Source organism: Panthera onca, chromosome E3 (assembly GCF_046562875.1).
Source record: "Panthera onca isolate mPanOnc1 chromosome E3, mPanOnc1 haplotype 2, whole genome shotgun sequence".
Classification (NCBI taxonomy): Eukaryota; Metazoa; Chordata; class Mammalia; order Carnivora; family Felidae; genus Panthera; species Panthera onca.
In genome coordinates, this window is record NC_138354.1 from 20,154,948 (window position 1) to 20,169,342 (window position 14,395).

The 14,395-nt window shown below is 48.6% G+C and overlaps 1 protein-coding gene across 3 annotated transcripts in view; it reads right to left on the reverse strand.

Annotated features, from left to right (window-relative positions):
• The window catches only part of KATNIP (katanin interacting protein), a 192,178-nt gene that overhangs the window by 166,847 nt on the left and 10,936 nt on the right, over positions 1-14,395 (reverse strand). The window contains exons 2-3 of one of the 3 annotated variants that reach the window (XM_078440440.2): positions 12,816-12,973; positions 6,208-6,263 (exon numbers count right to left, since the gene is read on the reverse strand). The exons of 1 other annotated variant lie outside the window; for it this stretch is intronic. In XM_078440440.2, the coding sequence (XP_078296566.2) occupies positions 6,208-6,263; positions 12,816-12,906 (147 nt within the window). In that variant the 5' untranslated portion in view covers positions 12,907-12,973. The remainder of the gene's footprint in view (positions 1-6,207; positions 6,264-12,815; positions 12,974-14,395) is intronic. One more of the 3 variants, XM_078440439.2, reaches the window with a different exon arrangement.

The following is a 14,395-nucleotide window of genomic DNA, read 5'->3' on the forward strand; positions in this document are numbered from 1 at the left end:
AAACTTCCAGTACAAGTTACCAGCCCCACTGGCCTCCTGCAATCAGCCAAGCGAGGTGCTCAGAGCCAAGGGCCCGGGAGAGATGGCTTTTAAAAACTGAGGTGCTAGACGTGCCTCCAAATCCTTCTTAGGACAGCTGCCCTGCTCCTACTCCCCCCAAGCATGGCCTGGAGAACATACCGGGGCAGCCACTGAACAGCCCCCGGTGTGCCTACCTCAGCCAAGGGCAGTCACACTTGAACCTGGCCAGCATTCTACAAGGTGGCCTAGAAGAAAAGCTCTGTTCCTCTTCTGTTGTTGGGAGACAAATTGGGAATGTCAGTTTTTAAAAAGCACGTACCCTTTGAGCCATTAATTCCATTTTTGAGAATTTAAACTTTGGCTATTCCTACACGCGTGCACAAAGCTGTCTGCTCTAGAGTATTCTTCTTTTTTTTAAAGTTTAATTATTTATTTTGAGAGAGAGAGAAAGAGACAGCGTGAGTTGGGGAGGGGCAGAGAGAGAGGGAGAGACAGAGAGAATCCCAAGCATGCTCTGCACTGTCAGCACAGAGCCCAACTCAGGACTCGAACCCATAAACTGTGAGACTATGACCTGAGCCGAAATCGAGAGTCAGACACCCAACTGACTGAGCCACCCAGGCGCCCCTAGGATATTCTTTAAAGTACTCTCACGATAGGGGCGCCTGGGTGGCTCAGTTCGTTGAGCGACCGACTTCGGCTCAGGTCATGATCTCGCCGTCCTCGAGTTCAGGCCCCATGTCGGGTTCTGTGCTGACAGCTCAGAACCTGGAGCCTGCTTCTGATTCTGTGTCTCTGTCTTTCTCTGCCCCTCCCACACTCATGCTCTGTCTATCAAAAATAAATAAACATTAAAAAAAAAAAACAGTGCTCTCACAGTAGCAAAAGGCTCCTAATAGCCTAGAGAGTCGTCAACCAGGATCTAGTAATATATTTACAGACAAGTCCACAATTCTTTACATGTATTTATTTATGTTATTTATTTATAGGTACTTTTTTAATGTTTTATTTATTTTTGAGACCATGTGAGAAGGGGAAGGGCAGAGAGGGAGGGGGACAGAGGATCCGAAGCAGGCTTTGTGCGGACAGCAGTGAGCGTGATGTGGGGCTCAAACTCACAAACCGTGAGATCATGTCCTGAGCCAAAGTTGGACACACAACCGACTGAGCCACCCAGGCGCCCCTATATGCATTGGTTTAGTATCAAAACCTGATCTGAACTGATATGAAACTCAGTGTTTATCCCACCTAGGATGAATATTCATATTTCCCTGCAGATATATTCATGTGTTTGATTATAGGGTGTTGTCCCAGACCATACTGGGATGGTATTACTTTCTAAATTCTAAAACAATGAAATATATTTGGCCCCAAAGGTGTCAAACGAAGAAGTGCGTTTCTGAGCATTCATGATGGAGCACTGTACAGCCATTGAAAAAGAAGGAATGAGGTCTGTGCACATGGCCTGCTATGGAATGCTCTCTAAGACGTGTCATTAAGTGAAAAAAATAATGCCAGGAAAAAAAAAAGCAGCATGTGTCACTGTGCTATCATGAGGACAGAGGACAGATACGCTCTGCATAGTTGTATAGCTACAGAATACTTCTGGAAGGACACGTAAGACATTTCTTACTGCGGTTGCCTCTTGAGAGGGCATCTGGGGGACTGATAGCAGGAGCACTTATCCCTTAAACAGCCTTTGGTATTGACCATCAGGTCAGTCTCTCTTTCTGCCTCTGAACTGGGAGAAGGAACAGCTGGTAGGGAAGAGAATCAGGACAAGGACAGGTGCGCAGACAAGAGGGAGCAGCGGCATGTCCCTGGGTACACAGAGAGGCCTGTCCAGCTTTCCCCATCCCTGGAGGCAGCCTGAATCCTGGACTCCCTCCTTCCCTGTGTTCCCTTGAGATCCGGTTCCTCCTCTGCTTGGCAAAGATGGAAGGAGTCTCTAGCCCTTGCACCGAAAGGCTCTGCTCAGCAGCAGGAAGGGCCGTGTGTGCGTGCGCGTGCACTTGTACGTGCATACAAAGGGGAAGCTTAACGTTTTCTAGGTGGTTGAGTTAAATGACTTTTGCAGTCCTTCACAAAGTGAGCTTAGCAGACGGGTGTGCTGGGAAGGGCATTTTTCAGAATCTCCAATCGGCTGCAAAAGAAGGCAGTCCGTCGTCACGGGAGCCTCTCAGACTGGCTCAGGGCGGGGGCGCATGAGCTGGCCTGCCTGGGGCCCACCCGCCTGGGGGCACACAGCCAGGAGACTGGAAGGCTGGAATCAGTCCAAAGTCCAGCTGGAGCAAGGGAGACCCCTTCAGCAAGAAGCACAATCGTGCACTCTGTCCAAGGGCATGGATACCTCTCAGTTAACTGTCAGACATGCTAAGAAATGGCTAAAATAACGTAACGCCTAACGTTTATGGAATGCTTAGGAGGGGTCCCGGCACTGTGCAAGGTACTTTAACACGTTACTGCCTAGTAGACACAATCTCGGGAGGAGAGGGGTCAAGAGAATCATCCAAGGTCCTATGGCTGGGATTTGAGGCAGAAGCACATGTGGCTACTAATTCGGCCTCCTGGAGTCCCTGTGTCTCTGTGCAGCAGGACAAGTCTCCAGTGCCACGTCTGTGAGCCCCACGGTGCTGTGGCCACCAGTATGGACGCTGGAGGGGCGACGAATCAAGATCTGTTCCCTCCTCGGCGGTTTTCTTTTTTACTTTTTTAAACACTGTGTGATAAATTTACTTCCTAATGATTTTTGAGTCAACTACAATGACCACAATTTCAAAGTCATTAATAATTCATGACCGAGGGCCATAAACACTATATAATCTCCACAGGCAAGAAACCACGAATACTTGTTAGCGACAAGGCTGAGAATATCTTTGCCAGCTGAACGGAAGTACGTACCCGCTTTGAGCTACGCCTCCCATACGCGTTTCAGAAATGACCGCAGCCCTTCCAAAGCCTGGGTTCCAGCCTTCTTTCCCTCCTCCAGCACCCCACCCCCTGGGGTTTTATCTGTGCCTGTGGCACGGCTCGAGGACTGAGGTGTCCTGGGGCCAGGCAGCCAAGCAGAGCTCAGGGAAGGATCTGAGCTGACAGCCAGGGGTTACTTACTACGGATCAACCACTGGCTTTCACCTGTGGCTGCACACCGGAACCCCTTGGGGGTGGTTACAAAATTCCGAAGCCTGGGTCCCACCCCTGGAGATTCCGATTTAACTGGTTTGAAAAGAGGCCTGAACTTCGGGGTATTTCAAAAGCTCCTGGGGATTCTAATGCGCAGCAACGTTGGTGACCACTGCCACGGTGTGGTTGCTGCTCTCTCTTGGCCACCGAGCAGGTGTCTGTGGAGGCAGGCATGGCAGAATGGAGCGCCCCACTGAAAGGAGCTCTCCTCGACACCAGCCATTGCCCGGTATTGCCTTAAGGGAATAAGGCCTCTGTGGTCGTTCTCCATTTTAGCAAAGAAGCCAGAAGTGCGCATTGTTCTGTGAAAATTGTAAATGCGGATGCCTAATTTTTAAAAAAGGTGTAATGGGGGAGGGTGTCTGGGTGGTTCAGTCAGTTAAGTGCCCGACTTCGGCTCAGGTCACGATCTCACAGTCTGTGAGTTCGAGCCCTGCATCGGGGTCTGTGCTGACAGCTCAGAGCCCGGAGCCTGCTTCGGATTCTGTGTCTCCCTCTCTCTCTGCCCCTCCCCCACTCATTTTCCCTCTCTCTCTCTCTCTCTCTCTCTCTCAAAATAATAAACATTAAAGATTTTTTAAAAAATAAATAAAAAATTGTAATGGAGTCCGGGCCAAATAAAACACATCTCTGGGCTGACTTTGGCTGGCAAGTTCATTGCAAACAGCCTCCCCTCCTCCCCTCACCATGCTGGCCCATGACGGCGCGGAGAAGTTCCCGATCCCAACCCAGGGAGGAAACGGCACGTTCACCTGCCACGGTGTGAGCCGGCCCGTGTCACCTTACCACCGGAGGAACATGAAGAACCTCCCTGTCTGCTTGTTCCCACGAGCTTGTCTTTTCCTTGCCGTTCATGGTGACAGAGTCTGATCTATACCTGGCATCCTGTGTAAGGCACAGAGTGTCAGGAAGAGCAGATTTCACAGGTGGCGTGGGAGGGATGCGGAAAGGGGAGGTAGGTGGAAAAAAGCACGTTATATCAAGATGAGCATTTGCCAGCTTTTGCCATTAGTTTCCTTCTCCTATTTTTCTAACCAAACAAAAGCCCTGTGAGGAGAACCAGCACCCTCTTTTTCAGAAAGGCCTGAAACCATTTTAAATCTCTCAGATATTGTGATAAATATCTCCACTCTCTTGGTTTGTTTGGTTTTTTTTGTTTGTTTGTTTCTCATTCCAATCTCTTCACCAGGCGGGGTGATCTGAAATGCTCTGGGGCAACTGGCAGGATGGGAGTAGCCAAGAAAGCAGCAATTAGGAAGCCCTGTTGCCAAGGAGAAAGACTGAGGAGGAAAAGAGTATCTCAACTAGTTACCCGCTGCCCTGCTTTGTGGATTCCCAGCAAATTTCTTAATGCAGATAAATGGGATGCTGTTACTCTGTGATCAAAAGCCTCGGTGAGGTCGAAACAATTCATGCCTGGCTTGGGAGCGGGGGGGCGGGGGGCGGGGGGGTGCTGGTCACCGCCCCCCCCCCAGGTCACATCACCAAGGGGGGGGACCAGGAGCCTGCGGGCCTGTGCTCACTCCTGTTCCGGGCTCCTCTGCCCCCCCCCCCCCCCCCCCCCCCGCCCAGTCTCTGGAAAGACTTTACAGGAGACGTGCACATCTGTTCCTGCTTCCAGAAAAATGTTCTTACCAGAAAGGAGTGATGGAATCCACCCCGGCTCAGTTTCTAGAACGTCCACTGGGGCTGACACTTAAATCTTTTTAGCAGCACCAAAGTCCCTAAGTTATCTCTCAGCCCTCGTCCCAGGTAGGCTGCTTGAATGAGAAGAAAACCCACGGTGGCTGTTCTGGCTACAGTTGAGAAAGGAGACGAGAGGGGATGGGATGACAGCCATCGCAAAGGCCCTTTGCAGTCCAACCCCAACCTGCCTCCTCAGAGCTGGTTTGGGAGGCCAACACAGAGGACACAGACATGGAAAGAGAAAGCCCAAGTGTTGTGGCCATTTCTGAGCCCCTGGACCCAGCTCAGCCTGGGAAATTCCTTTTCATTGTTGGAATTATGTCACTTTACAAGCAAGAGTGTTAACACCTAAGTGTTGATGAATTTCAGGATTGGTCGATACTTACGACGAGCCACACGACTGCATACCCATGTACCCCTACACTCGTCCGTGGCTAAAGACTCCAATTCAAACTCCCATGAGCTGGAAGATGTCATCAAAGGGCCCTGCAGTGACCTATGGGTCCTTGCTATCACTGTGTACTCCCAGGCTCAGCTACTCTTGCAACTTTCCCTATTCGTGTCTCTCTGACTTTGACTTTGACCATGCTGCACACCCTGAGACCAGGGCTGTGTCTCTCTCATCCCTGGTGCCGGGCACAGAGCAAGTGGGCTCGGTGTGGCAGGTTTCAAGAAGGGCCACGGTATCTGTAGATTTCTCACCCAGAGGTGAGACCTATTTCCCCACCCCGCGAATCTGGGCTGGCCTTGTGACCTGTTTTAAGGAAACAAAGTAGCGGTAGTGACACCAGCTGGGGGGGGGGGGGGGGGGTCCAGCAGCGTCCACTCTTCATGTGCATGGCCCTGTGAACCTCCACATGAATAAAGCTGGCTGCCTTACTGGTGGACGAGAAAGCATTCAAAGAGAGCTGAAGCACACTACTGATGCTCAGTCATCCCCAAGGCAACACGGCGGCTCACTGCAAAAGCCTAAGGGAGTCCAGCGGAAATCAGCAGACCTGCCCAGCTCCAATGGCCGACCCACAGAATCACCAACTGAATGCACAGTTCTTGTTCCACATCCCTGAAACGTGGGTTTGGGATTGCTCAGTTACACAGACAAAGCTAACTGACACACTTCCTAAGAAATTGTCACTACAATGTAGCGACACTTTGGTTGAGAGCTCTAATTGCCAGCTAGCATTTGGTCCCGGATTCAAGCTGGAGACTCAGAGGGAAACAAGAAGGAAATCCAGGAAAACTTATTCACCAGCATGCTCCCTCAGGTGCCTTCAAACAGAGTCGCCTCCCACCCACCCTCACCAGTGACACATTTACCTCCTTTTTCTCCCTCGAGCAGGACCGGCTTCTGTCAGCCTTCCGCGGAATCTGACCTGTGGCAGTTCAAAAGCAGAACCAGAGATTAAGGCTCTTTTAAAACAGCTAGTTTATCACCGTGAAAGCTTTTTATTTGCAAACTGAATAGACGGGACCAATCATAATCAAATGATTTTAAGAAAATGTAGCCTATTATTATAGTGGGAAAATGGCATGCTCTTGAAATAGACCAACGGCAAGGAAATGGTAATTCACACGCTCACGTTATTTGACTGTAATGAACAAAGCCTCAGCTCTTTAATCTGGAACATTATCTGCACTCTGCAAGGGCCGACTGTAGATTTCCCAGTCGAATTACATTTTTATTAAATTGTTTGGAATTATATAAAATGCCTTCCACAAAAATGCCTTCCACTGTGCGCATACACATAACCTTTGATGAGTGCACACCAACGTGCTTCACCAAACCCCCAAACTCAACACCTAGGTGATGGTGCAGATGTGAATTAGCAGTAATCACCCGCATCTCCCATATAACAGGTAATTTCAGGGTGAATGTTGCTTTTCTTAGAAAATTGGAAGACTAACATTTGAGAGTGCGCATAAATTCAACAGCTCAACATCATTATGTTTAAAATGCTGTTCCAAATGCAGTTTTCACAACTTTTATGGACGTGTCCATTGTAAAAGGATTCCTTGATGGAAAATTAATGGATGGCCTTGGTTTTAAAACACAAAGTGGGAACCTCTGTGCTTTGGCAACGTGTCTTCCGAACTCTCCGGCCTCACTCTTGGGTGGCGATTTATGAGGAAATCACAACCACGTGTCCCGTGAGCCAAGAGCACGCCAAAGCACGAGGAAGAAGGCTTAGTGATGACTCATCAAGAGGCAAGAAGTGGGGACCGAGTCTCAGAGGAAAGATGTTTGTGGGTCTACACAGGTGTGGGGGACCTCATAGCTGGTGATAAAGTACAAGTCAAGGGATGATGCTCTTTCCAAGAAAGTGAAAATGAGGGGGAAAGCAAAGGTCCACAGACGACCCTCTGACCATGGCCAAATTTTGGCACCAATATTATAAAAGGATCTAGAAAAGAGGCCGCTGGAGAGTTCATAGACACTGGGTTGTCTGCTCAGCTCACAGGGACACCCAAACTGCTTCCTTCTCTCTCACTCTCCTCCCTGTCCTCAGCAGGGAGCTCCCTGGCAGCCATGACGTGGTACAGGACCCCAACCCCAGTATGGCGCACTGGGGATGGGCCCCTGACCCAACCACAGTCGATCAGAATGCCAGCCCCAGGAATTTGACATTGGTTTGGAAAGACAGAGAAGACAGAGGGCCAGAGCAGGGCTATTTCCACCTGTGAACTTTGATGCGGTCGGCACCCTCCTGCCTTGGGGGACAGACTGACACAGAACGCCAAGGCAGAAAGAACAGATCTGAAATTGACTGCATACCTGTCTTTGCGTTCCGCAGACACCCACTTAACGTGCCACTGACATGCGGGATGCCAACAGCGGGGGAAGGCCATATGTGTGTGCGGACAGCGGGTATATGACACCTCTCTGTACTTTCTACTCAATTTTGCTATTAATCTAAAATTGCTCTAAAAAAGCTTATTAATTAAAAAAAGAAAAAAAAGACCCAGAATCAGGGATCAGGTGATCTGGGTCGTTGGGCCGATTTTATCCCAACCTCCTGCCCCCTGATGCTCTGGAGCAGGAACTAGGGTGGACAGCACCCAGAAACCCTTGTCCACACCTGCCCTGGCTGTCAGTCAAGGGACTCGTCGTAGGCCTGAAGGCCAACGAGAGAGGATGACATGTCGGGTGGTAAGGCACGCGGGGCAGCACCAGGAGCCTGAAGGTTGGCCTGGAGCTCGAAGGGGACAGAGAGGGTTGGAGACCAGGGTGTTCTACAGAAGCAGTCCCGAGGTGAGTAGGATGCCAGTAGGAGCAAAAAGGGCCCAGAGTGAAGCTGGGGAGAAGGAAAGCAGAGCTAGCTCAGGGGCAAACAAGGCAGTCCCCAGAGCCTGGCTACAGCTCCTCCAATGCCGGTCAGACACATGCCAAGGGACCTGGTCCAGTGGACAGCTGACCAGTTTACGGGAGCTTGGATAAGTCACAGGATCCCACAGGATCTCTCTGGGCCATATTTTCTTCCTGTTTTTTTTTTTTTAATTAAAAAGAATTTTTTTTAACGTTTATTTTTGAGAGAGACGGGGCATGAGTGGGGAAGGGGCAGAGAGAGAGGGTGACACAGAATCCGACGCAGGCTCCTCCGGGCTCTGAGCTGTCAGCACAGAGCCCGAAGCAGGGCTCAAACCTGAGAACCATGAGATCATGACCTGAGCCGAAGTCAGATGCTGAACCGACTGAGTCACCCAGGTGCTCCATTTTATTTTTAAATTTTAAATGAGGGTTAGGCTAAATCACCTCTGGGGTTGCTTTTCATCTCTAAAATTCTGTTACGCCAACAGAGAACAGTAAGAAAAGTCTTAAGGTGGGCCATAAAAACAAAACATTAATACAAAGAACACAAGAGCTTGACTACTGAATTTTGAAAGCAAATCTCTCTCCTGGAGTTCGTTAGAAGCTTCTTATTCATGGGGCGCCTGGGTGGCTCAGTTGCTTATAAGCAACCAACTCTTGATTTCGGCTCAGGTCAAGATCTCGCGGTTGTGGGATCGAGCTGCGCGTTGGGATCCGCCGTGAGCGTGGAGCCTGCGTGGGATTCTCTCTCTCCTTGTCTCTCTGCCTCTTCCCCACTCACGCTCATGCACTCTCTTTCTCTCAAAATAAATAAATAAACTTCAAAAGGAGCTTCTTGTTCATTAAATTGGGAAACAATTTGCTTACTTTCCAGTGAAGAAGATTCACTCTAATTGTACACGCTTGTTCCCTAACGCCTGTGTCCTCAGGCCACTGAGCCCCTCTCTCTCTGTTCCAGGAAGCTCAATGTGGAGACTGCTCCTTCTCACCAAGGACGGAAGAAATGAGATTACATTGCCCCTTGTCTACGGCACTTAGCTTCTCGGAGTATCTTCCTACTTATATCTCGTTTTATTCTCATGACAGTCAGGGAGGGAGGTGGAAGAAGGTGACATTAATATCAATAAATGCTGCTTGCAAAATTAAGGGGGTGTTCCCCTGCATTTTGCAAGGTGACCTGTCAGCTTCAGCCATGAGACGATAAATAAGGCCAAATGTAAATGATACACGTGTACGTCGCGTTACAAAACCGATGTGTGCCTGGGGAAAAGGGAAAAAAAAAAAAAGGGTGTGAATGCATATGATACTACGCTCCCACTTAGGACTTCAGAGAGATTTTATCCGCACTTTGGATTTATTTTCAATGGTTCGAGGATTCTGACACTTTGGTTTTACTTTGCTCTGGAGGCAGATAATAACATTCATCGCTGCCATTTAGAAGGGAGGTGCATCTTGCTTGGATGCCAGCTTCTGAAGCCAGCAGGCGAGGGAAAACCAGCATCAAAATTACCCTCAAAAAAGCCTTAAGCCTCCTGTGAAGTGCAGTCCACAGGACACAGCCTTTTACATCCACTGCTGTGGACTACTTAGGACGTGAGATGTACGGTGCGTGATAAAAATACATCTGCCTGATATCATTTGATGGTATTTCTAATTAAATTATTCATATTGTAATTACTCCATTTTTCCTTTAGGGTAGAAGAAGAGTGGCAGCGGGGGAGGCTGAGGACCAGGCACCAAGTTCAAGAACGTGAATGCTCCACTGAACCGGACACCTACTACGTGCCAGGTTCAACGCACAGCCTTCATCCCCCTGCATCCTCAGAACCACTCCTGGAGGTCAGGGGTCAGTGAACTTGTCTTGTAAAAGGCCAGACGGTAAAGATTTTGGCGAGAGAACAGCTACAGACTATATGTACACAAATGGGCACAACTGTGTTCCAATAAAACTTTATTCACAAATGCAGGCTGCAGGCCAGGTGTCACCCCGGTTGGTCACAGTTTGCTGACTCTTGCTTTAGATGGACAGCACCATGGGGCGCTTGGGTGGCTCAGTCAGTAGAGCATCCAACTTCAGCTCAGGTCATGATCTCACAGTTTGTGGGTTCGAGCCCTGCATCGGGCTCTGTGCTGACAGCTCAGTGCCTGGAGCCTGCTTTCAGTGTCTCTCTCTCTCTCTCTCTGCCCCTCCCCCACTCATGCTCTCTCACTCTCTCTAAAACAATAAATAAACATTAAAAAAAATAGAGGGACAGTACTACGCCCTTGGCACAAACCAAGGAAGAAATGAGACACAAACTTTGAGTGAGTGAGTGAGCTGCTTTTTCAAGGCCACACAGATGTATCTTGTAAGTGACAGGGCTCAGTGTGCTCCTAATCATGAGCGTCACTGACATTATCACAATCACAAGCATGTTAATCGCTGCCATTACCATGTGAGCTCACCTTAGTGAGGTTTACTATGTGCCCGGCACTGAGCTCAAGGCTAAGTACGGGAACCAACTCATGTGCTCCTCTCAGCTGCCCAAGAAATAGGCACTGTTATTATCCCACTCGTCAGATGCGGTCACTGAGATCCAAAGAGGTTAGGAAGCTTGCCCAGTATCACGCAGCGAGTGACTAGAGAAGCCTCAACCTGGATCTGAGCAGTCTGGCTCCAGAGCCTACGCTCCTAACCACTGGGCCACACTGCTCCCCAGTCAGGGCTTTGAAGACAAGTACAAGAACACCAGAACGTGCCGGGGAGGGAGTCCCATTTAGGGAATTCTTTCTGCGATGCAGCTTTTGAGTGTACGTTGCACTCCTAGAGCAATTCATAAGGGGGTTAGATAAAAATGATTCCCCAATTATCTAAGGAGATGGCGTTGCCGGCCAGCCAGGGTAAATGCCATAAAGTGGCCAAAATGGTAAGGCTTGGCATTAGACACTCACTCCCATCTACTCAGGTGAAATGCTCAGCCTTGGCAGAAAGAGTTGGGCTTTGGAGAACAAATTCAGTGGAAAGAGGGGCCATGCAGGGACCTCCCCAGTGCAAAGGAGCTTCGAACAAAGAACTTGTTTCTCTCCACTGGGGTATGGTGCCGCCATTAGGTTACTCAAATGAGCTGATTGCTTCTGTTGTCCAAATACGAGGGCTTATGTTGCTCTCATTTTATGTATCTCTGGAACTTAATTTAAATGACAAATATCTCACTGAAATACCACTTACTCTCACCAATCCGACTGGCAAAAATCAGAGGCTTGACAAGAGAGCGTTGGCGAGAGCTAGGAAGCTGGTGGTTTTGAGCATTGCCGGGGGAAGTACAAAATGACAGACTCCCTTTGGAAAGGTGTTTTGACAATACCCTCAAAAGGACGAATGCATTTTTCCTTTGGGGCTAGCAATATCGCTTCCAGGAATCTACTGTAAAGAATCACCTCCGCGAATGGGAAACAAATGCACAAGGGTATTCACTGTATCACAATTTGCAATAACAACTGTTGGAAATGATGGGTGAGTCCGTCAGTAGGGACTGGCTGAATAGGGTGAATCCACAAATGAAATGGAATGTTGGAAGAAAGAATGGGCAAGCTGCTTATATATAAGACAGTCATATGTCAAGTGAAAAAAAATCAATAGGCAGAAAGTATATGTAGGATGCAATCTTTTCTCTAAGAGGAAAAGAAGACTACATGGGTTCTGTTTGTAAAGAGAACCACCCAGAGGTACATGCACAAATGCAACAGCTCACTGTCACTTTTTTCTGACGTTTATATATTTATTTTGAGGGAGAGAAAGCATGGAAGGGGCAGAGAGAGAGGGAGAGCGAGAGAATCCCAAGCTGGCTCTATACGGTCAGTGCAACACCCAATGCGGGCTGGAACTCATGAACTGTGAGATGATGTACAAGCCTAAATCAAGAGTCGGATGCTTAACCGACTGAACAATCCAGGGTGCCTCACTGTTACTTTTTATATTGTTTTGATTTTTGAATGGTTTGGACCCATTTTCTATCGAGAAAATTAAAAGAAACTTAAAATATTAAATGTCCAAAAGCCAGATTCAAATTAAAAACAAAACAAAACAAAACAATGGGAAACGCTGTAGAATGTTCCCATGAGAGAACCTAAGAGGGTGGTCTACGGGGGGAGAGGGGAGTAGCCTCTGTGAACTTCAGCACCCCGAAGCTTTGCCAGAAAGACAACGCGATATTTAAGGAAAAAGAAAAAAAGCAAGAACAAGGAAAGGAAAATCGAGACCTGTCCGGATGGGTTGCCTGGGAATCGTGGTTTCCTGGTGCTTACAGAGCATCTACACGTGTTCCCCCCCACCCCCCACAACTCCATGTTCTTCCCCAGGTGAGAGCTCTTAAGATTCCCTATCATGCACAACAAAGCCACGTGGCTCAGAGAAGCAAAGTAACTTGCCCAAGGTCACAGAGCAAGGAAGGGGAAGAACCTGGTTAACAACCAGTCATTCTGGCTGCTAATCCAGTGTTCAGTACACCCTGGTGCCTGCCGGCACCCCCTCGTCAAGCCCAGGAATGGGAGCAGCCCGCCCCCACGTGCCTTCAGCCCCATGCCAGCTTCCTGGACCTTGATCGTGACTTCCACCTACAGCCTTGGTTTTCAAAGATACCTGTGGCAGAGTAAGGAGGCAGGGAGGCGGACCCAGAAGGCTGCCCAGCCTCAAGGGCAATCACTGTTTGGCTCCTGCCGCCTGTTTCCATGCAGGAATGCGGGCCCCGGTCTTGTTGGATCAGATTTTTCCAGAAGTCCAGTCTTAGAAGACAGCTTCTAATTTTTAAATATTGACAATTACAAAAAAAAAAAAAAATGTAAAGCTCTGTACAGATGCAACAAAACAGGCTTCTAGTTTCTAACCTAATAGGTAACTAGGCAGAAGACTAGAAAATTTTCCATTATTTACCTCGATGCCGCGGAACCATGGCGGGGGGGAGGGGGGCGAGGGGGAGAGCTCTTTAAGGAAATTTCATCATAGCAACAGAAATCTGTTAGACAAAAAGCGTGACTGTTTGGAAGACAGGTAAACGTGGGCTCTGCGACACACTTTCAAATTCTTTCAAATTCCCCATGTGCTGCCTCCAGGCTGGTTCTGGGACTTGAAGTTACATTCTGTCTCCTGAAAGCCCGAAACAATATCCCTGTCACTCTTCCTTTGCATTTTCTGTGTAACTCAAATTCCCGGGACCCAGTTTACTGCCAAATTACCTGAGATAAACAAGTCATGCTAAGATCCTCTTTTCCTCTCCAAACCCAAACAGCAGCTGGCAGCTAGAAATGGTTATTTATAACCTGCACACTGTTATGCACATTTTCTTGTGCACTTCTAAAAATGCTTAGCCGTGCATTCTTTGGCTGCCTTCATAATTAGATGAGAGCCTGGGGACAATGCCGTGCGGTAGCAGAGAAGGTAGGCTCTGGGTCAGCCTGTCTGGCTCAGCTTCTCATTACCTGTTTGGAAACCCCGATACCGTAATTCCACTTCGGTCTATTGTCAGTGTTAAGACAGTACAGATGAAACGATTAGAGCAGTGCCCTAGTAGGTGATGGGGTTTGGAGTGGGGGTGGGGATCCGGAGCTGATGGCCAAGAAAGAATTCTTGAGATGTCTTTGGGGCAAAAAGCAGATTTATTAAAGCACGGGGACAGGGCCCATGGGCAGAAAGAGCTGCACTGGGGGTGTGAGGAGTACTATTATATACTATGGAGTTGGAGGAGGTAAAGTCAAGAGGAAGTTTCTTAAAAGGGATTTTCCATATGCTAAAGCCTCACAGATCACTGGAGGCCTAGCTATTGTCAAGCTAAGGTTGTTTTTCCCTCTAGCAAAGCATTGAGACAGTAGGGAGTTCCTGGAGAAGGTTTTACTCTGCCTGCCCTCAAGTGTTTGTCACCTGCCTGCAGGTTATAAGGAAATTTAATTTTACCTGCCATTTCCTTCTTGCCTTTGTTCCCCACATCACTATGGAGGGGAGGGTGATGTTGGGGCTCCAGGAAACAAGCCTGTAGGTTTCTGGAGATTAGGCTATTGATAAGATTGCCTTTTTCTTGTAATTTACCAAGGTATTTGTAAACGGATGGAGACTCGACTCGTGTCCTGCAGGACTGCGATCTCTATCAGTTAACCATTTGTGTTCCATCCTTTCCTTTGTTTTTGGGCAGCCAGGAGTCCACGAGGAATATACGTATCCCACCTGGG